This window comes from Schistocerca cancellata, chromosome 2, assembly GCF_023864275.1.
Source record: "Schistocerca cancellata isolate TAMUIC-IGC-003103 chromosome 2, iqSchCanc2.1, whole genome shotgun sequence".
NCBI classification, from domain to species: Eukaryota; Metazoa; Arthropoda; class Insecta; order Orthoptera; family Acrididae; genus Schistocerca; species Schistocerca cancellata.
In genome coordinates this window covers 665,410,151-665,433,830 of record NC_064627.1, presented here as the reverse complement: position 1 = coordinate 665,433,830, position 23,680 = coordinate 665,410,151, and the positions used below count along the sequence as shown (strand labels likewise).

Below are 23,680 nucleotides of genomic sequence, written 5' to 3'. Positions count from 1 at the left end.
ATCTTTGAATTCGTTTAAATACGTCATCTTCCAATTTCGATTATTTTGCATTTAGTCTTCCTCATTTTTTTCAGTTCTTTTTCACTATCCAGCCAATCGCAAATGGTTTTTTTCTGTTGGTGGAAGGCCAAAATGCTACTCACATGCTCTGTTTTCACATCCTTCTCCAATATATGGCCCACATCATATGAATACATTTTATTTTTTTCCATTAAAAAACTAGCTACTAACAAAAATATTGTACTGTTACCAATATCCCTACTCACAAATTCAAGTTCACTGGCACTGTAGACTGCAATGACATGTCATAGCTAGACAGTGTTCTGGGTTTGTGATGGCGGTGCGGGAGGGAGACAGTGTTAACAAGCTTGTGAATCCTCGCAGCTCATATTTGTGGCATCGGTGCACTGCTGCTACCAGTTGAATCCAATGTTGCAAGAAAGAGATAGGTTCCCCATGGCATGGACCATATATGGGCATTTTTAAGACTGGCAGGAATTTTAAATCAAACACTGCACATTTTTATATTGATTTAGAGTATAAGACACACCTGAATTTTGGAAACAATTTTTTGAAGGAAAAGGTGCATCTTATATTCCATAAAATACAATAATAAAACACAGTTCCATAACAAAGCAAATCTGAATACATTGGCAATCTCAGAGGTGCATCTAATGAAACAATAATATTTTCAATAATTTAAAAACTACAAAGGTTAATATTATACATTGACTAAATACCTCAGATAATATTGCTGAACTGCCCCTACCATCCCAGAAAGCTAGCATGTGTAACTGTTTTATTTACTGATTTATTATATACTCATATTTTTTCATTATGCAAATGTTTGACAGAACATCATACTCTCCACAATAACACAGCAACTAAATGCATTTTGAATACCTCATATCTTATCACACTTGTATAGTTATTTATGAAATATGTTACTAATTTTGGCAACTTCCTTTAAGCATGATTATAGTAAGAAAAAAAAATGTAATTTAAAAGTGATCAACTGCATGTGTTCGCTGACATCACCATCGAAGAGAGTGCCTAAAGACACTTGACATTTGTTTGTCATTTAATATGAACACATATAAGCATGAATGCTGTCTTATTTATTTATGAACAAACATTATTTATATTTATTGCGAATGTCTGTGTAGTAACCAAGTAATACATGAACCCAATCCAAGTAACACAAATATGACTTTATCATAAACCTCTGAACAATAATGGAAATAAACTTCTCATGAATCCACACATAACAGGACACAGAACTGATGTGACAGGTATATCTGGTAGAACAAATAGCAAGTCCAGTCAATGCTGCTTCACGCACATATGTGAGTGAGTCACTGGCAAGCAGCACGGTGTAGACTGCACTGCACGCATGCCTCCCACAGGCGGCCTCCAGCGGCCGGCCTGAGCTGATACAATTGGCAGCCAATTTACGCACATGTGCATGGTGACACTACACTCGGTGCACTCACACTCACATGCACTAGTAGAAGGATACAGCACACCTCTTGCTTGTGCAAAGTGGGCACCCAGACTATGGAGGAGAGACACATCCATTGAATCCGGAGCGGTGGCAGCAGCTGGGGCTGACAGATGGAGTGGGACAATGTCCTGGGTGGGCACCGGGAGCATAGGGCTGGAATGCACAGGGGTGTGGACATGCTGGAGGGCGGTGGGCCTGTGCAGCACCTGACAACAGAACTGGAGAAGAGGGTGTCACTGCCACTTCAGTGTCATCAGCAGCAGTCCGATCCCAGTGTGGAGAAGATGGAGCTGGGCCTACTGGCAAGGGTGGCTGAGGTGATGATGATGATGAGCCCAGTGCAGGTGATCTGGCGGGAAGAGCAAACTGTGGCAACAGACCCAGGGCCAAAGATGGACAGGTGTCCAGCACCCAGAAGCTGCAACCCCAGGGCACACTATGTGGAGGAGGCAGCCGATGGGACGGGGGCACCTCTGCAGCAGATGATGACAGACTCGAGGTGGAGGGTGGCAGGGTGGGCTGCAGTTACAAGGGCTGCAACATACAAACCAGTAGCTTCTGGCAGCAAGCACGGGGGCAACTGATGATTGTGGCATGCCACCAGCCCATTGGCCATACGGATGTCACAAAGATAGCACCCCCAGTGGTGGACAACAGCAGCCGGTATCCATTTGGGCTGGTGACTAAATTCTCACACCCGCATCAGCAATCCTGGCACAAAGTGGTTGGACAAACCCAACTGTGGCAGGAATGGCACAGGCTACAGAAGGTGGAGAAGCGTGTGTGGCTGCCATCTGTGAAGCAACTCTGCTTGGCTCCACTCCCCCATACGTATGAAGTGATAGGTGCTTAGAAAATGAAGAAGGGAGTCATCTGGCGAAGACTCCACAACAAATTTTTTCATTTGGGACTTGAATGTACATACTAGTCGTGCCTCGCCATTTGATTGAGAGTGGAATGGCAGAGCTGTAACATGATGAATGCTGTGATGGGAATAAACAATTGAAAGGTACGAGAAACAAATTGGAGCCCATTATCGGAATTAAGGTACAATGTAATCTCTCAATAGGAAAAACACTCAAAGACTACAAATTGTGACCTCAGCTGATGTTGATGCACAATGGAGAATAAAAGGAAACTGAAAAATCCATGCACAACCAAGAGCCAATAGGAATTCAAGAAGGGACCCACAAAGTCTATCTGAATGCATTCTTATGGCTAACGAGAGCAGACAAGGGGGACTTGGATGCTCTGGTGGGAGCTGATTGTTTTTGGGTAAACTGCTCACAAGTTGCGGCAAAACTGACGTCTTCACCGTCAATCACTGGCCAAAAAACATGTCTCCTAGCTCACAGTTTAGAGCGTAAAACTTCCCAATGGCCCTGGTGGAGAAGGCATAGTACCTCACACCATAATGTGGTGGGAATGACTATTCTGGAAGAGAGGTCTTCTGTGGACAAAAGCAAAACAAGCACCCAGCATTGTAGGCAGTGCACTACCTTGTCAGGCAAGTAATTGTGAGGGGCAAACAAAGAAACTGAGGATCTATGGTCAGTAATAAATTGAAACTTGGAATCATACAAAAACACATGAAATTTCCAGAGAGCACACACTATTGCAACAATCTCTTTTTCCACCTGACAGTAATGTTCCTGGACCAGAGTGAGAGATTTAGAGGTGAAAGCAACAAGTCGTTCAGGGCCGTCTGCCTATCAGTGCATGAGAACTATGCGAAGGCCATACTGCGAGGCATCGGTCACCAAAACTATGTGCTGATCTGGAGAGAACATAGCTAAACAAGGGGCCAAGAGCAGTTTGGTTTTCAACATCTGAAAAGCAGGTTCACAATCTGGACTCCAGAAAAAAGGTACATTCTTGTGTAACAAGCTATCCAAGGGCTACCTGGCAGGAATTTATGGTAGTAGGGTATCTTCCCTAGAAAGGCTTGAAATTTCTTCATGGACGAGGGGGGAGGCACAGATATAGCCACAGATATGTGGTCTGACAGAGGGGGAACCAGATCCCTCATGACCTCTAACCCAAAATAAACAACAGAAGTTTGAAAGCACTAAGATTTCGTGAGGTTACAAGGTAAACCTGCAGACTGTAAGGCAGAAAAGAAAGTGCATAATTTTTTCAAATGATAGGCCATACAGCAGCCCATGACAACAATAACCTCCAGATAATTAACACAAGCCAGGACATGCATAGTCAGTTGCTCTAAAAATCATTGGAAAATGGTAAGGGCACTAACCACACCAGAAGGAATGTGCAAATACTGATAGAGACCAAAGGGAGTATTCAAAACAAGAATTCACTGAGATTCTTCATCCATGGGTACCTGCACTTACACTTCAAACAAATCAATTTTAGAAAAGTACTGGCCACCTGATATTTACGCCAACAGTTCCTCCTGGTGTGGGGAAGGATATGCATCCATGATCGACTGCATATTGACAGTAGTACTGACATCACCATAGAGGCAAAGTTTCCCTAACAGCTTGCGAACTATAAACAGCAGAGACGACCATTCACTAGCCATATCAGCTTGCACTTTCCTAGAGAATGAAGTCTGTCCAATTCTGATTTCCCCTGATATTTCAGGAATAGGATGTGCGTGACAAAAACGAGGCTGAGCCATGGATTTCAAACAAATAAGAGCAGAAAAATTCAAAGCACACCTTCTGAAAACAAGTCCAATAACTCCTCACACAGTGTTTCCAATAAAGAATATGGTACCTGATCAGACACAAGCTGAACTGCTTTGGTGATAGAAAATCCAAAATGCCTGAAATGTGTCCATCCCAAACAAATTCTCTACACTGGCATCAGAACCACCGAAAACGTAATGGAATGAACCACTGACTTATAAGAGCCAGATGCCATAAATTGTCCTAACAACACAATCTGTTCATTATGACCAACCAGATTCCGCATAACCGGAGTCAATGATGGTGAATCTAAACTCATATAGGTTTGAGAATTCAATAACATCATTGCAATAACTCTATTGACCTTTAGCCAGAGCACTTGCCGAAAAATGCTTAACTTGATAAACCACTTGGGAGAAGTCACAAGCATTCAATTCACACAGTGCACATTCATTTCCATATCCAGAGCATTTGGCCAATGGCACATGGAGGCGATGTGGCCATTCTTCTGGCAAGCATTACAAGTAGCCCAGAGCTTTAGGGCATGCCAAACGTTCATGCTGGACAAAACAGAAAGGACAAGATGGAAACAGAGAACACTGATGCTGGTTCTGTGGCAGTCATGGTTGCTTGCGCTGGCCTTGGTCTGCTTGGCACTGGTCCTGCATGTTTATCGCCTTCACTGCTGCTTCCTCATGCAAGCTATCTGTCCTCCTAGTGGGCACACATTGTGACACTAGTGTCACATCGCCCCACGCTTCAATTTGATCAAAGAGAAACTTCAAAAGATTGTGTTATTTGCAAAACAGGGGGTTTTCACAGAGTAAAGACTTCTGGCGTACTTTCTTGTCCAAAGCTAAACAGGTAATTTCATCGTGCATCATAGAGTATGTATGAGTTATTATGGGCATCAGTAACAAACTGACCCTTATGGCTAAGGCCATGAAGTTCAGCTCCCCAGGCTATGTATAACCGGTTTGGTTTCTTGTGGCATCTGTAGAATTCAACTTCCGCCTCTATTTCATGTGATCATTTGCTATGCTAGTTGGACAATAAACTGCACATGTAATTAAATGTAAGAGCTGCTGGTTCTTGTAAAAGGGACCAATCTAACACAGTAATTTATGGATTTTAGTTGGAATCCATGAGAGGAAGAAGTCTTTGCAACAATTCGAGTCTCTCACACCAAAACCCAAAAAATGCTGTCTGAGACTTTTTTTGTAAGCTTCCTGATCTTCGGCTCTATCATTATATGGAGGAAAAGTGGATGGATGGACTTGTGAATGATACCCTGTCTCATATTGGAAGCCAACCATATGGTAACTGCCAAAGTAAGCTGTCCAGTCAATACCGATAGCATGGTGTCCACAATGAATAACTTGATGGAACAGCACTTAAAGACTGCACCTGCAGAAACCATCCTATCCTCATTGCCTGGCGTAGTAACCAAGTAAAACACAAAACTGATCCAAGTAACACAGATATGGCTTTATTCATAAATCTCTAAACAACAAAAGAAATAAGCTTCTAGTGAATTCACACATAACAAAACGCGGAACAACTGATGTGAGCGGTACAACTGGAAGAACAAAGAGCAAGGCCTGTCAGCGCTGCTCCACACATATACACTCCTGGAAATTGAAATAAGAACACCGTGAATTCATTGTCCCAGGAAGGGGAAACTTTATTGACACATTCCTGGGGTCAGATACATCACATGATCACACTGACAGAACCACAGGCACATAGACACAGGCAACAGAGCATGCACAATGTTGGCACTAGTACAGTGTATATCCACCTTTCGCAGCAATGCAGGCTGCTATTCTCCCATGGAGACGATCGTAGAGATGCTGGATGTAGTCCTGTGGAACGGCTTGCCATGCCATTTCCAACTGGTGCCTCAGTTGGACCAGCGTTCGTGCTGGACGTGCAGACCGCGTGAGACGACGCTTCATCCAGTCCCAAACATGCTCAATGGGGGACAGATCCGGAGATCTTGCTGGCCAGGGTAGTTGACTTACACCTTCTAGAGCACGTTGGGTGGCACGGGATACATGCGGACGTGCATTGTCCTGTTGGAACAGCAAGTTCCCTTGCCGGTCTAGGAATGGTAGAATGATGGGTTCGATGACGGTTTGGATGTACCGTGCACTATTCAGTGTCCCCTCGACGATCACCAGTGATGTACGGCCAGTGTAGGAGATCGCTCCCCACACCATGATGCCGGGTGTTGGCCCTGTGTGCCTCGGTCGTATGCAGTCCTGATTGTGGCGCTCACCTGCACGGCGCCAAACACGCATACGACCATCATTGGCACCAAGGCAGAAGCGACTCTCATCACTGAAGACGACACGTCTCCATTCGTCCCTCCATTCACGCCTGTCGCGACACCACTGGAGGCGGGCTGCACGATGTTGGGGCGTGAGCGGAAGACGGCCTAACAGTGTGCGGGACCGTAGCCCAGCTTCATGGAGACGGTTGCGAATGGTCCTCGCCGATACCCCAGGGGCAACAGTGTCCCTAATTTGCTGGGAAGTGGCGGTGCGGTCCCCTACGGCACTGCGTAGGATCCTACGGTCTTGGCGTGCATCCGTGCGTCGCTGCGGTCCGGTCCCAGGTCGACGGGCACGTGCACCTTCCGCCGACCACTGGCGACAACATCGATGTACTGTGGAGACCTCACGCCCCACGTGTTGAGCAATTCGGCGGTACGTCCACCCGGCCTCCCACATGCCCACTATACGCCCTCGCTCAAAGTCCGTCAACTGCACATACGGTTCACGTCCACGCTGTCGCGGCATGCTACCAGTGTTAAAGACTGCGATGGAGCTCCGTATGCCACGGCAAACTGGCTGACACTGACGGCGGCGGTGCACAAATGCTGCGCAGCTAGCGCCATTCGACGGCCAACACCGCGGTTCCTGGTGTGTCCGCTGTGCCGTGTGTGTGATCATTGCTTGTACAGCCCTCTCGCAGTGTCCGGAGCAAGTATGGTGGGTCTGACACGCCGGTGTCAATGTGTTCTTTTTTCCATTTCCAGGAGTGTATATGCACAAGTTGCCACCAGACGGCATGGTGGAGACAGCACTGTGCGCATGCCTCCCACAGGTGGCCTAAAGCAGCTGGCCCACACTGATACAGTTGCTGGCCGATTCAAGCACAAGCATGGTGAAACCACGCTCAACACACTCCACTCACACTCACTAATAGCAATATACAACAGTTAGAGCATGATCAATTGTTTATAATGTGCTTTATTAAATATTGCTATAATACAGGGTGTAATGGGTATAAGAGCAGATATTTCTATTGGTGACTGAGCACAGTGTACTGAACAACATTACATCAGTATTTACAGACAACAATTATAGCTATTACAAGATTCCCTTTTTAAGTTGGTTAATAGCTCCAAGTACATGTGACCATGCCATTAATGATTATTTTCCTCTGGGCAGCAGGTCAGGTACTAAAGTGTGGATGCTTGGAGCAAATCAGTTGATCTATGCTGATACGCATAGCCCACTTAGCAGTGTAGTTATGACTGTGCAGAAAACATCAGGTAGTAAATAATATGACGTGTTTGTGGGAGACTGTCACACGGAGAGAAAAAATGACAAACACACTGATGTGTGTGTATATATATATATATATATATATATATATATATATATATATATATATATGAATATAATAGAGGGAAACATTCCACGTGGGAAAAATATATTTAAAAACAAAGATGATGAGACTTACCAAACAAAAGCGCTGGCAGGTCGATAGACACACAAACAAACACAAACATACACACAAAAATCTAGCTTTCGCAACCAACGGTTGCCTCGTCAGGAAAGAGGGAAGGAGAAGGAAAGACAAAAGGATATGGGTTTTAAGGGAGAGGGTAAGGAGTCATTCCAATCCCGGGAGCGGAAAGACTTACCTTAGGGGGAAAAAAGGACAGGTATACACTCGCACACACACACATATCCATCCGCATATACACAGACACAAGCAGACATTTGTAAAGGCAAAGAGTTTGGGCAGAGATGTCAGTCGGGATGGAAGTACACAGGCAAAGATGATGTTGAAAGACAGGTGAGGTATGAGCGGCGGCAGATTGAAATTAGAAATTAGCGGAGATTGAGGCCTGGCGGATAGCGAGAAGAGAGGATATGCTGAAGGGCAAGTTCCCATCTCCGGAGTTCAGACAGGTTGGTGTTAGTGGGAAGTATCCAGATAACCCGGACAGTGTAACACTGTGCCAAGATGTGCTGGCCGTGCACCAAGGCATGTTTAGCCACAGGGTGATCCTCATTACCAACAAACACTGTCTGCCTGTGTCCATTCATGCGAATGGACAGTTTGTTGCTGGTCATTCCCACATAGAACGCTTCACAGTGTAGGCAGGTCAGTTGGTAAATCAAGTGGGTGCTTTCACACGTGGCTCTGCCTTTGATCGTGTACACCTTCCGGGTTACAGGACTGGAATAGGTGGTGGTGGGAGGGTGCATGGGACAGGTTTTACACCGGGGGCGGTTACAGGGGTAGGAGCCAGAGGGTAGGGAAGGTGGTTTGGGGATTTCATGGGGATGAACTAAGAGGTTACGAAGGTTAGGTGGACGGCGGAAAGACACTCTTGGTGGAGTGGGGAGGATTTAATGAAGGATGGATCTCATTTCAGGGCAGGATTTGAGGAAGTCGTATCCCTGCTGGAGAGTCACATTCAGAATCTGATCCAGTCCCGGAAAGTATCCTGTCACAAGTGGGGCACTTTTGGGGTTCTTCTGTGGAAGGTTCCGGGTTTGAGGAGATGAGGAAGTGGCTCTGGTTATTTGCTTCTGTACCAGGTCGGGAGGGTAGTTACGGGATGCAAAAGCTGTTTTCAGGTTGTTGGTGTAATGATTCAAGGATTCCGAACTGGAGCAGATTCGTTTGCCACGAAGACCTAGGCTGTAGGGAAGGGACCGTTTGATGTGGAATGGGTGGCAGCTGTCATAATGGAGGTACCCACGTGATTTACCAACTGACCTGCCTACACTGTGAAGCGTTCTATGTGGGAATGACCAGCAACAAACTGTCCATTCGCATGAATGGACACAGGCAGACAGTGTTTGTTGGTAATGAGGATCACCCTGTGGCTAAACATGCCTTGGTGCACGGCCAGCACATCCTGGCACAGTGTTACACTGTCCGGGTTATCTGGATACTTCCCACTAACACCAACCTGTCTGAACTCCGGAGATGGGAACTTGCCCTTCAGCATATCCTCTCTTCTCGCTATCCGCCAGGCCTCAATCTCCGCTAATTTCTAATTTCAATCTGCCGCCGCTCATACCTCACCTGTCTTTCAACATCATCTTTGCCTGTGTACTTCCGTCCCGACTGACATCTCTGCCCAAACTCTTTGCCTTTACAAATGTCTGCTTGTGTCTGTGTATATGCGGATGGATATGTGTGTGTGTGCGAGTGTATACCTGTCCTTTTTTCCCCCTAAGGTAAGTCTTTCCGCTCCCGGGATTGGAATGACTCCTTACCCTCTCCCTTAAAACCCATATCCTTTTGTCTTTCCTTCTCCTTCCCTCTTTCCTGACGAGGCAACCGTTGGTTGCGAAAGCTAGATTTTTGTGTGTATGTTTGTGTTTGTTTGTGTGTCTATCGACCTGCCAGCGCTTTTGTTTGGTAAGTCTCATCATCTTTGTTTTATATATATATATATATATATATATATATATATATATATATATATATATATATATATATTTATAATAGAAGGAAACATTCCACGAAGGAAAAATATATTTAAAAACAAAGATGATGTGACTTACCAAATGAAAGTGCTGGCAGGCCGACAGACACACAAACAAACACAAACATACACACAAAATCCAAGCTTTCGCAACCAACGGTTGCCTCGTCAGGAAAGAGGGAAGGAGAAGGAAAGACAAAAGGATATGGGTTTTTGGAGAGGGTAAGGAGTCATTCCAATCCCGGGAGCGGAAAGACTTACCTTAGGGGGAAAAAAGGACAGGTATACACTCGCACACACACACATATCCATCCACACATACACAGACACAAGCAGACACTTGTAAAGGCAAAGAGTTTGGCAGAGAGTTTGGGCAGAGATGTCAGTCGGGACGGAAGTACAGAGGCAAAGATGATGTTGAAAGACAGGTGAGGTATGAGCGGCGGCAGATTGAAATTAGAAATTAGCGGAGATTGAGGCCTGGCGGATAGCGAGAAGAGAGGATATGCTGAAGGGCAAGTTCCCATCTCCGGAGTTCTGACAGGTTGGTGTTAGTGGGAAGTATCCAGATAACCCGGACGGTGTAACACTGTGCCAAGATGTGCTGGCCGTGCACCAAGGCATGTTTAGCCACAGGGTGATCCTCATTACCAACAAACACTGTCCATTCGCATGAATGGACACAGGCAGACAGTGTTTGTTGGTAATGAGGATCACCCTGTGGCTAAACATGCCTTGGTGCACGGCCAGCACATCTTGGCACAGTGTTACACCGTCCGGGTTATCTGGATACTTCCCACTAACACCAACCTGTCAGAACTCCGGAGATGGGAACTTGCCCTTCAGCATATCCTCTCTTCTCGCTATCCGCCAGGCCTCAATCTCCGCTAATTTCTAATTTCAATCTGCCGCCGCTCATACCTCACCTGTCTTTCAACATCATCTTTGCCTCTGTACTTCCGTCCCGACTGACATCTCTGCCCAAACTCTCTGCCAAACTCTTTGCCTTTACAAGTGTCTGCTTGTGTCTGTGTATGTGTGGATGGATATGTGTGTGTGTGCGAGTGTATACCTGTCCTTTTTTCCCCCTAAGGTAAGTCTTTCCGCTCCCGGGATTGGAATGACTCCTTACCCTCTCCAAAAACCCATATCCTTTTGTCTTTCCTTCTCCTTCCCTCTTTCCTGACGAGGCAACCGTTGGTTGCGAAAGCTTGAATTTTGTGTGTATGTTTGTGTTCGTTTGTGTGTCTGTCGACCTGCCAGCACTCTCATTCGGTAAGTCACATCATCTTTGTTTTTAAGTATATTTTTCCTTCGTGGAATGTTTCCTTCTATATATATATATATATATATATATATATATATGGTACCACTTATAAAAATATCTGCTCTTATACCCATTACACACTCTATATTACATTAGTACTGAAAGGGACCAAGCTGAGTCAAAATCATGTCTGTAGAGCATAAGAACAATGTATTTATGATGGAAATGGCCTTCAGCCAATGAAAGTTGACAGTGGCAGGACATGGCTACAGTCAAGTGAAGACAAACACTTCATAGGGGGTGCACTCAGGCGAACAATACAAGACACCTTTACTTTTGTTCTGGAAGAAGGGAACATGTGTTATCCAGTCGTGTGGGTGATTGGTTCTGGGTGGTGAACAGCCTCTGCAATACTTTAAATACTTTAACTTTTGAACAGAAGCTAACTTTCACGAGATCTGGACGTGCTCCAGTGCAGAACTAACTTTACCGCTTGCATTATGGAACTGACAGCAGACAGAGTATGAATTTCTACTCATTATTTCTTGTGTGTAAATCATCATGCTGAACTCGGAATTATGGTGAGCTGGTGAATATTTCATAGATTGTGATCATGAAATGTACTTAGATTTTTTTAGCACCTTTGATGACTATTTAGCTTGGGGACTTAGCTACCATTTTTGTAACACTCTCAATGCAACTTTCTGCTTTTAATAAGGTTATTTTCTGTCTGCATTAGAAGTGATTATTGTAGGGCCACTTTCTGTAAATTTGAGTTATATCTTATTGAATAACCATTATTCAACACAATTCTCTGATGTCATCTACATCAATATAGATGTTAGAACAGATCCCTTTTTATTAATTATTCATATATCTTTTGTTTAATATTTCTGTTTATTTTATTAACTTGCAATTCCAGTCAGTGCATTGACTTTTGACTGCACGATCACTGCTAAGGTTATTATTTGTGGTGAATTGACTGTTGAGCATGAGAGCAGATGTGTGCGGCTTGACCCTGTGACATTATCAAGCTATTCTTCTTAAACAGAGCTGTGCATACCCCAATTACCTAAGGTACGAGTGACATCAGATAAAGTCACAATTTGTTTGATCATGTGGGACACTGGTTAGAGAAGCTACTACTCAGCAGAATATCCCTTACATAACATTGCACATTGTGCTAACAGATTATGCTTGTAAGGGGCAAACTGTCAGCAGAGCACACTAATGACATCTCCTAATGTGGTATCACACGGCTGTAGAGGCAATCAAGAGGATGTTTTTGCTCCATGAGAATGCCCCAGATCTTTGTGCATAGGGCACAATCACATATGCCGCTTCCTTTAGCTATCAAATTTTGTCTCACCACCTATACTCTCCTAATGTGGTACTCAGTGACTTCTTCTTCTTCTTTCCTTGGATGAAGGAACCACAGTGTGGTAGGCATTTTCACAATAGTGACAAGGTGATCTTTGAGCTAGAATATTTCCTGAAGAGACAGAATGAAGACTGTTATAGCCAAGATCTTTGCCAAGTCATCTATGACTGGAAAAATGGGTCACACTGAAACATGTTTTTTTTTCTTTTTTTTAGGTGATACTAAAAACTTTATGACTACCCATCGGGTTTAACATGAGGACAGATAAATGTTCATCTACAGCTGAATGTCAGGAGGTGTGCTCCATGGTTACCAGACCTTATTTATAGTTTGTTGTTTCAATCTTACGTTTTCAGTCATAGCAATGAATTTGTATTAAACCAGTTCTAAACCTGCATGTTGGCTTCAACACCACACTACAGTTCTGAGCATGGTATTATGCTGAGGGAAATGCTCCTGACTTCCTCCTACCAGTTAAGTTGAACTGTAATCCTAACAGCAAATTCAGAGCAGTCATTTGAATGCAGCAGTATATGCACGAAAGGTACATAAAATAGAAGCATGTGTGCAGATGATTTTAACAGTTAAATGGACAAAGAAGGGTATTATCACATCATGTTTCAGCTACTTCTCACAAGAATACTCCATTAAATATGCAACACTCCTAAAAACTAACAATAATTGTTATGGATACAAAAATGCTGTAAAAAGCTTTAAAAGAATGTGTAACTCTAATTAATGGAGGGGAAAGTGCAACAGAGACGTGGTATTTCCCATCTTTCTAACCAAAAAAATTGTTAGCTATGACAATGAAGGTCAAAATTAAGTGAGCGATTAATGTTTTTTCTCTGACTGTGTCACTGGTATCTATAAGTGACTTATTTCAGTCTATATGGTATTGAGATTTCTCGTATTTGACAATTTGTTGACCATAGATTGAATAGCATCAGATTTGTACACTAATTTAATATATACAAACAATGGAAATCCAGGATGGAATAATGACAATATTATGAAAAGGAAACTTGCTACTTACCATACAGTGGAGATGCTGAGTTGCAGATAGGCACAACAAAAGGATTGTCAAACAAAGCTTTCGGCCCAACAAGCCTTCATCAGAATTAGACAAAAAACACAAACACAACTTGCACAGACATAATGTGTGCCTATCTGCAACTCAGCATCTCCACTATATGGTGAACAGCAACTATCCTTTTCATAATATTGTAATTTAATATACTCTGTGCATGAAGCAGTATTGCTAACTAACCCAGAAAAAGATGAGAACTGAAATAGAGCTAGAATATTAAAATGAAAGAAATGATATTCTTTTGTAGTTTAATCACCACACTACTGATATCTTTATGCAGGAATTTTTTTATTGAATGTGCATACCTTCATCCACCGACAATCTGCAATCTCACGGTCACATTTTGTTATTGATTCAGAAATAGGAGTCAGGCAGACAATAAAATAAATATCTGAGCAGGCAAAATTAGCACCATGAGTATGTCGGAAACAAATAAGATATCTGAATTCTGTTTGGACATTAGTTTCTTCAGGACTTCTCTTATTGCAGCATCTGGAATATCTTCACCTGTAAAATAAAATAAGTAAATTCTTTAGAAATCATGATACAAACCACCACAAACGTACTTATTTTCAGTTTACATAGCTAGTACAATCATATACCAAATACTAAAGCACAAAGGTAGTGGTGATGCTTGTGATATATAGTTGGAAGTGAAGTAATTTATTGTTTAGTATTAATTCTTAATTACCCTTTTCCTTTATCTTGTTCACCAAGTTAAATATAGACACTGAAACAGACATGTTCTTTCTTCTTTTATTGTTATCTATATGTTTAAACTGTTTCCTAGATGCTTCTCTGGAAATTCTCCTCCTTCCTCTTTAGTGAACTACAGTGCCATCACAGATGCAATGTTTCTTATCAGATCAGTATACATAAAATCTGCACTGACATGTTAGCTGATAGAAAGCCTGTGATTGTGTACAGAAAACTAAGTTTTAAAATGCTGATATCAGTCTCAGTGGATCAACATCATAGATATCAGAAATTAACTGAAAGGACAGACAAATTCTAAAGTACAAAGTACAAACCAATAGTAAAAAAATTCATGTCTTCTATTAATTAATTAATTAGTTCCTGCCGACCGGGCTGGTCGAGCGATTCTAGGTGCTATAGTCTGGAACCGCGCGACCGCTACGGTTGCAGGTTCGAATCCTGCCTCGGGCATGGATGTGTGTGATGTCCTTAGGTTAGTTAGATTTAAGTAGTTCTAAGTTCTAGGGGACTGGTGACCTTAGAAGTTAAGTCCCATAGTGCTCAGAGCCATTTCAACCATTTTGAATTAGTTCCTCATGTTCAGCAGATCCCATAAAGAGATGAACCTTTAAGGATGTGGAATGAGTCAAAGTATACATTAGAAAAAAAGAGATAACCAAACCACAGAAACTTAGTTTGTGCTCAGTACTAACGATAAACTATCAGTATACTGATTAGTGCTTAACCTAGTTAAATTTAACACAGTAAATTAAAAAGAAAGGTGCTGCTTTCTCAGTTTCATTAAAAAGTTGCTGTTTATCTCCTATGATTGGGAGCTTAATATTCACTTGATTTCAATGGTATTTTCAAGGAAAATAGTAACTTAACCTGTAAATACAGAGACATATTTACAATGCATTTCTGCTTGTTATTCAGCTTTATGATGAACACTGCTATTTGCCATGTAGCTAATTGAGCTTTTCAATTCTTCAATCTAGATTATCAAAAATTTGTAGAAAAATTATGTTTTTAATTTTCTTTTTAATTGATATGGATTCTCTATTTCTTGCTCTGTGTTAGATAGATGCTTGTTGAACACCTTTCACCCAGAGCACATAACTCCACTCTGAAACCTAGATGAGGTTGCAAAGCCTACATGAAAATTATTTTTGTGTGTTGTAGATTGTGTAGAGCACAGTTCAACTGAAACTGATTTTTATTGTTAGCAACAAAAGCCATTAACAAGCAAATATATTAGAGTGTGAGAGTAAAAAATTCCAAAATCCTTTAAAGGGTCACTCCAAGAGGTGCAGCTATCACTTCACACAATATTCTTACTATTAATTAATGCTGAATTAATACTTTATTTATTTATTAATTATTTGAGGCGCACTGCCCTGGAAGATAATGCCATTAGACAACGTGGACTGAAAATGCACAGAATTATCCAACACTTTTGCATTTAGATCAAAACAATGAGAGCTACAGCTAAGGGCAAATCATGCTGAATTGAGCTTCTGGATAATTTTATATATGTATTGACTCCACTTTAACTTGTCATCTAGCTAGATCACATGGAATCTTACATTTAGTGTAGGACTGTTGTATACTTCTGGTAAGAGCAGGTCATTTTTGCTTACTTGAACTCACATAATATGAGTCTTTGTGAAATTAGACTTCAACTATTTCCTGTGATCCAGTTGTAGGCCTGTTTGGATCTTATCTGAATTGTGTCTCTTAGGTTTGAATTTGGATTCTTTATTATTGTGCATGAGTCATCGGCAAACATGGAATTTTTTAATGAGTATTTAAAGCAGCGAACGCCAAGAACTTTGCAAATGTGCACAGTGCTTACATGCATGCAGATCTCTCATCTGACTGAACATTATCCCCACTATCACCACGCTGTCTGAGTGGAGAAAGGCAGAAACAGTTGATACACTGCATTAGGTGGTAGTGCAGTCATGCAATGAACACTGAACTGCTTGTAAGCAGCTTTGTTTTATATTTGTATTATGCTGCATTAATATTTGAAAATCTGAATGTCTGTACAATACTTCGTGAAGAGCAATATTATACTGTTACCAACTGTTGGTGCAAGAGAACAGACTTATAAAAATTTAAAAAATTGGGTTTACAACTGCATAACAACAGCAAAAATTGTGTCCATCACCTTTTTTTGTTAACTGCCTTCTGACTCAAGAATGTAAAAAGCAGGCTAGCACAGGCAAATAGAGCATTCCTAAGCAACAGAAGTCTGATAATATCAAACATTGCCCTTAATATGAGGAATAAATTTCTGAGAATATATGTTTGGAGGACAGTACTGTGTGGTAGTCAACTATGGACTGTGGGAGAACCAGAAAAGAAGAGAACTGAAGCGTTTCACATGTGTTGCTATAGAAGGTTTTGAAAATTAAGTGGACTGATAATATAAGATAAGGAATGAGGAGGTTCTCCACAGAACTGACAAACAAAAAAATATATGAAAAATATTGACAAGCAGAAGGTACAAGATTGTAAGCCATGAATTAAGGCACTGGAGGGAGGGTGGGGGGGGGGGGGGGGGGGGGGGGGGAACTTCATGGTACTACTGGGAGCTCTAGTGGGTAAAAACCACAGGGGAAAACAGAGATTGGAATTCATCCAACAAATAATTGAGAATCTACGATGCAAATGCTACTCTGTATGAGATGAAAAGGTTGGGACAAGAGAGGATAGTGTGGCATGCTTCATCAATCCACTCAGAAGACAGTTTGGTAGGGACGGGAGAGGGAGTATGGAAGGGAAGTGCACACAATATTGCTGTTGTAATGCAATTATGTGTGTGAGCTGCATTTGTGTGAATCTGTGTGTGTGTGTGTGTGTATGTGTGTGTGTGTGTGTGTGTGTGTGTGTGTGTGTTTATTTCAGAAGAAGGCCTTCTGGTAAAAACCTTATGTGTTTATTAGTCTTTTTGTTGTGCCTGTCTGCAACTCAACATCTCCCCTATATGGTGATTAGAAACCTATTCTTTTCACAATATCGTCATTACTCCAACCTGAATTTTCCATTGTACCATCATACTTTCTTTTCTTTACACATAGTTCACTTTTGTTGGAATGACACACACCACCACAAGAAGCTGAATGTTCTGTTGACACAACAGCAACTTGCAATTATTTTTAAACCCTGTTTCCCTTTCAAACTTCCACTTTTCAACCAGTTATCCATTTTAATGTGAATGGAAATGATTCTGATGTGTAACTGACAACTTACTGTATGTACCACAATGAAAGAAGAAGTAGGCTACTGTTGAAAATCAAAGGCGTGACTGTTGTGTAACTGTTCCTTACTGCGTTCACAGTACTGTGGTCAATATTTTTGGAACACAAAGAAGCTTGCAGACTAAATTTCCATTGTATGGATATCAAATGCATTCCTAATAAATAACTGTAAATCTAGTATTCATGGTAAATATTAATTTATTGCTCAAATAATGTGATAAATTCCTGGTGTTGCACATATTTAACAAGGGGCATTATGGGTTAATTTAATTTTAAAGTACTAATAATAACAATAATTACTGTTATTATTATTATTATTATTATTATTATGACAATGCCACAGAAAATTAGGAAACAGTAATAAGGCTAACCTCAAAATCCACCATTATGGAAAAAAGATGTATGGTGAACGCCTTGCAATATTTTGCAAACCCCTGGAGGTTCACGAACCACAGGTCAGGAAACGATGATGTAATGGAATGCATCTTTCTGCTCAGACAGCATGGCATGTCAGTGGGTTTAATGTGTAGACAGACAAGTGAGATCACACATGTATGCCTGAGCTTCGCACATGTGCACGGACATAAGCCGCAAGTTGTGCTGTGTACAATATGTCAATTGACTTGTCCAAAGGAATCAAGAATGCAAGGAACTTGCTGGCATCATCAATTAGCTGCCAGTAAACATCCGCTGCCATGACAACTATGTAGTGAGTGAGTGATTGTCATAAAAGACTAATTTTGCAAAACTTCTGTACCTTCAATGGTATCATAAGTTCTGCTGCTCCAATAATCTACTCACCACTGCTGAAAGATTTATCTGATGTGGCAATTCTGAGCACTTTTTTGTAGCTCATTTTTAAAGACGGGCTGCAACAACATGTTACTGACCAAAAACAAGAAATAATGGAATGGGCTATAAATACAATGGCATTCTACAAGCATACATGTACAAATACAAACACAATGATTTGCATGGGGTATGCACATATAGAGTGGCTTACTGTACTGTACTACTTGTTTTTAGGTCTGCCAACTTGTTCATTCTATCTTCACAAATTAAATCTTTAAATTCTATGTCCATGGTGTCGCAATGCATTCCACAGCAAATCTGTTGTGTCTGGTGAATATGCAATTGCACAATAGACATAGAGAATTCTCATTCTCCTCTTTGAAAAATAACTGTGTTTCTAATTCTTTTTTAAAGACTTATGATGATGGATCATTAGACTGCCACCATAATTCTGCCAAACTGAAGAAAGTTGTGTTGACAAAAAAATGCGGCACCAAATACGGGAAGAAACAGTGCTGCATCACAATGCTAAATGAAATGTTCACCACGGCAAGGAGTTCTGAGAAGGATCACGCAAAGCTGAGACAGATGCAACCAACCTGAGATGTACTGCATAGTGCTGAGACAGGCTAAGCCCCGGACAGCAGGCTCTCAAGAAGCTCTGCACACTGTGGCTGACCCTGCTTTAAAATCATTGGACAATCATTTATGTACATTAAAAATAAAGAGTGGGTCCAGTATCAAACCTTGTGGAACCATATATGTTGTGTTCCCTCATTCGGATGGTAGTTTCATGCCTGTGACACAGTTTGTCAATGTGACACCCACTTTGTTACGGAAGTGAGACTTCATCCAAACAAACATGGTGTCAATAATGCCATAACACCTTAGTCTGCCTATTAGAGTTTTTTGATACACAAAATCAAAGGCTTTTTTGAAATCACAAAGTACACCACTCAGATAATTTTTGTTGTTTAGCACTGTTATGACTTCATTTGTGAAGCCTTGTGTTTCTGATGGTTAACACATTCTGCTCAGATAAATGATTCTACATTCTGTCATAGGCAAATTACTCCAAAACTTTTAAAAGGAATGAAGGAGTGAGAAGCATCAGTAATTATGGATAGTTTGCTTAACTACTGTTTCATAGATGGATGTAGCTACAACATAGCCAAGTCTTCAGGAAATATGCCTTGAGTCATTAAATGATTGCGAACATAGCGTACAGTTAGTCCTTTCAGGTCAGATATCAACATTCTGCCACAAACAGCATCATAGACAGTAGAATTACATATTCTAGTGATTTGATAATTTTTAAAATCTCCTTATGGGTTCTATTCTTGAGACTAATGTCTGTCTGTGGTGCACTGAGTGTCTGTTAAAGTAAATATAATGCATCTGTATTTGCTAGTTTATTAGTTGTTGCCATGTCTGTTGCCATGGGTGAGGAAGTAATCAGTGAATTTGATTTCCAATGATTTAACTGTATCACCATTTTTACCAGAACTATTTTCTGCAGGCTCAATTTCATTTGGATTGCCACTGCAAAAAAGCCCTGTCAACCCCTGGTCACATTTTGTCAGATCCAAAGCTATCTGAATCACATAGAACTCAGCATGAAACACATTAAATTCATTGGAGAGATGGATCCTGACGCTAGAGTCAGAAAAAATGATAGAATAACCAATAGGGTTCTCTGGTTTGTGCTCATAAATACAGGGTATCTATAATTAAAGTTCCAGTTTCAAAACACTATAGAAAGAGAATCGATGCTCAGAATTATGTGAAAATTTGAACAGCATATTACTGACATAGGGGAAAATGTCATGGAACAAAAAAGTAAATATATAAATTAATAAATTCCCATCACTCCTAAAGTGACGTTCCAATCACCCACTCAACCTACACAATATCTTTGTCCATCCCAATGCCACTCCCACTCCAAACCAACCTGCCACACGGATTATATCACTGTGGGAGACCCAGGTGCAAGACCTGCCCAATCCACCCACAAGCACTTCCTACTGCAATCCTGTCACAGGCTTATCCTACCCCATAAGAGGCCACGCCACTGTGAAAGCGGCCACATTAACTCTGCTGCCAGCTGTTCACCAGAATGAATGGCCACTGCCAAACTGTGGCCAAGAATAATAAAGTTAATCATCCAGTGGCACACCATGCAGCTGACAGCAACATACTCAATTTCAATGAAAACGTCACAACCTGGGCCTTTTGGATCTTCCCTCTACCACCAGCTTTTCTACACTACGCAGTTGGTAGTTATTTTTGCAACACACCCTTCGCTCTCATAATCTTCCTGGCCTCAACCTCCATTAACCCACTGTCCTATCATCCTCCACCCAACCGCTTTTCCTTCCCTTCCTCTGTCCAGTTACTTCCTCCCAATTCATGTCTCGACGTCACCTCATCATGCACCACTCTCCACTGGCTCCTGGCTCTGGGATGTGTGTACCACATGCCTAGCATGTGAACCTGCCACCCCACACTTCCACATTAACAGCAGCAAATCAGCTGCCTCACTACAAGTCACTATCTACCCATCCCCAAATCCTTCTCCTGCCTTCCACATCTCTCTCCCTTTGTGTGTGTGTGTGTGTGTGTGTGTGTGTGTGTGTGTGTGTGTGTGTGTTTTGTACTCTAGCTCGAGAAGGGATTTATTCCGAAAGCTAGCAAGTTCTTTTATAGCTCTCTTTTGCCTGCCTGTTGATGACTCAATGCTTCTGATATTTCCCTGAAACTTAAGTAAAATACTTTATAAAGGATGGAAACATAAAAGTAAAATATATTTTTAATGTAATTAAGTTTGAGCCTGTTATAGTTCTATTAAAGCAGACAACATAATTCTTGTGGTGTTTTTTTTTTTTTTTTTTTTTTTTTTTTTAGTGCCACCTTGTGCCCAATGTACAATATACTTTTTCACCTGTAGCTTTATTACCACGAGCATGTGTTTATGCATGGTATGATCATGAACTATTTGATGTAATATGATCTCTTGATTCTCTAAGTTTTTGGTATGTATCTTTCATATCTGTATATTGTATTTCTCTTTCATGAGTAAGCAAGCACATCTTATTTTTAGTGAAATGTGAAATAAAGGATAACCCTTGTTTTGTTTTGTGACTGATCTGATGATGGCAGTTTATCAAAGTGCATCATCCATCTGAAGAAATAAAGTGTGCTCTAGACAGACAATTTTTGACTAAATTTTTTATTACATTAGTGAAAAATGCTGTACTAAAGATGTATGATCCACTGTTAGAAAACATAACTGATTTTGTTATAATGAACGATTGTTATGAAAGTATATGCAGCATAGGGTGTTGTAAGAGGGACAGTATTTTGACATTTGACATTTGAAGCAGAACGTGTATGCTTGCACTGCATATTCCTCAAATAAATTAAAGTTGTGGTTTGGCAATTCGGCTGACAGGTGAATAGTAATGTGAGTCTGTGACGAACACTTTTTCTATGTAGGTGACAGGTCCATACTTGAAAACAGGTCTATCCTGTCTTAGGAGGTTTATTTCTTAAACACGATTTCTGAAGCCATTTAGATTCCACTGGAGTATGTCCATTACCTAGTGATGAGGTTTCCCTTCTCTTCCTCATTGTACCTTGGTTAGGAGTCCAAGATCACAGGAGGAGAGCTCAAGGGCCTCAGCGTCAAAGAAAAATTTTGCCCATGACACTTTAGTCTCCATTCTGATGCAGTTCTTTGCTGTAAATTTTCCTTATTATCGGGAAGCAATTAGAGATGCCCTGAGACTGGGTAAACCAAATATTGCAAGTGAGATGTTTTCTTTTTGGAGTAAGGATGTCACAATGTCAGCAATGAAGTCTGCAGAACTGGCTCTCTGGCAGTCGATGGCTTGCCAGAGAGTGTAAATTGGCATGTGCAACAACATGGGAAAATGTTGGTGACAGTAGTTACTCACTGTATTCATGCTGAAACTCTAATGTTAACTGTAGGCTGTTTCAGAACTGATGCAACTGAGGTAACAAATGATGTGGGTGCTGACGGGCATGGACCGCAGAGGGAACACCCTGTACTGCAGCAAACCAAGAACAGAATGGCATCATTCCAGAAGATCACAGCGATCAGGCTTGGACTGCCGCGGGAACACCTTCAACTGCTGGTGGAGGGGGGAGGCCACAGACATACTGGACCAGGTCCACTCGAGGATCAGTCTCAGGTCACACCTGATGAAGGTTGCGAGCTATGTTACTGAAATATCATGCAAGTACAATGCTGATGTCTGGCAGAACACCCAACAACCCAAGATGTCGTCATGCAATTTGTCAGAACTGGGGCCTTGCAATTCATGAGCCTGTTGTGGGATGCACATTTCCACCAGTATGTTTTAAGTGCTCCGACAAACATTCAGCTTAAATGTGTCCAATCTAAACAGAATAAAATGAAATATGTGAAATCAAGTTTACAGAAGTGTGCTGTATGATGCAGTTACCCACCTCCCTGTCCCACAACAATCCCCCATTTACCCACTGTCTCCCACTTGATTTCATAAATTACAATCTACATCCAAATTTTTCACTCCCAAGTCATACATTCCCTCTGTTCTATGTACCATCCTCCCCCTCCCAACCCAGTCCTCCACCTTACCATGTGCTATACGCAATTTTCCATGCCTGAGCAAGGACAAGCTCACCAGTGCCACATTCGGCAGCCTGGTGGGCACTCTAGCACCTAAGGGTTAGGCAACCATTTCGACACCCCTAGAGTGCAGTTTGCCTACCTTCAGTTACTACAGCACATGGCAGACTGAACTGGTGAGGTACTTTCTGACATGTACATTTGTAACATGCTCAGCAAAGTTGTGTAGGCAGCACTGGGGTGTTGGTGAATGGGGGGGAGGGGGGGGGGGGGGTTGGTAGTCTTAGAGGAACACTCTGCCAATTTACTCATGCACTTGTTAATGTTGCACTCCCGTGTATCAAGCCACAGGAGGGCTGAAAAAGCCTAAGTATTCTTTTCTCCTTCAGATCATGTTCAGATTTCATTGAATAGTTTTTAACTGCCCCTAGGGTTTCCAACCTGTACATGAGAGCAAACAATCCTTATCCCATGCAGCTGAGTGCTTCGTCTTTAATGTGCAGATTATTCAACTTATTTCATGTTCACTCACAGTGCTGAATTCAAAGTTTGTACATTGGGGTGAGCAAATGTTTATCTTGCTGTTGTGGTCAACAGGTTGAATTGGAATGCTACATAAAGTGATGAAATATTTATTAAAAATGTCTCAGATCTTCT

General features: G+C 41.7%; 1 protein-coding gene across 1 annotated transcript in view; it reads right to left on the bottom strand.

Annotated features, from left to right (window-relative positions):
• Positions 1-23,680, bottom strand: part of LOC126162367 (uncharacterized) — a 98,824-nt gene that overhangs the window by 13,455 nt on the left and 61,689 nt on the right. The window contains 2 exon segments of the mRNA XM_049918821.1: positions 13,942-14,108; positions 14,111-14,143. Coding sequence (XP_049774778.1) covers positions 13,942-14,108; positions 14,111-14,143 — 200 coding nt within the window.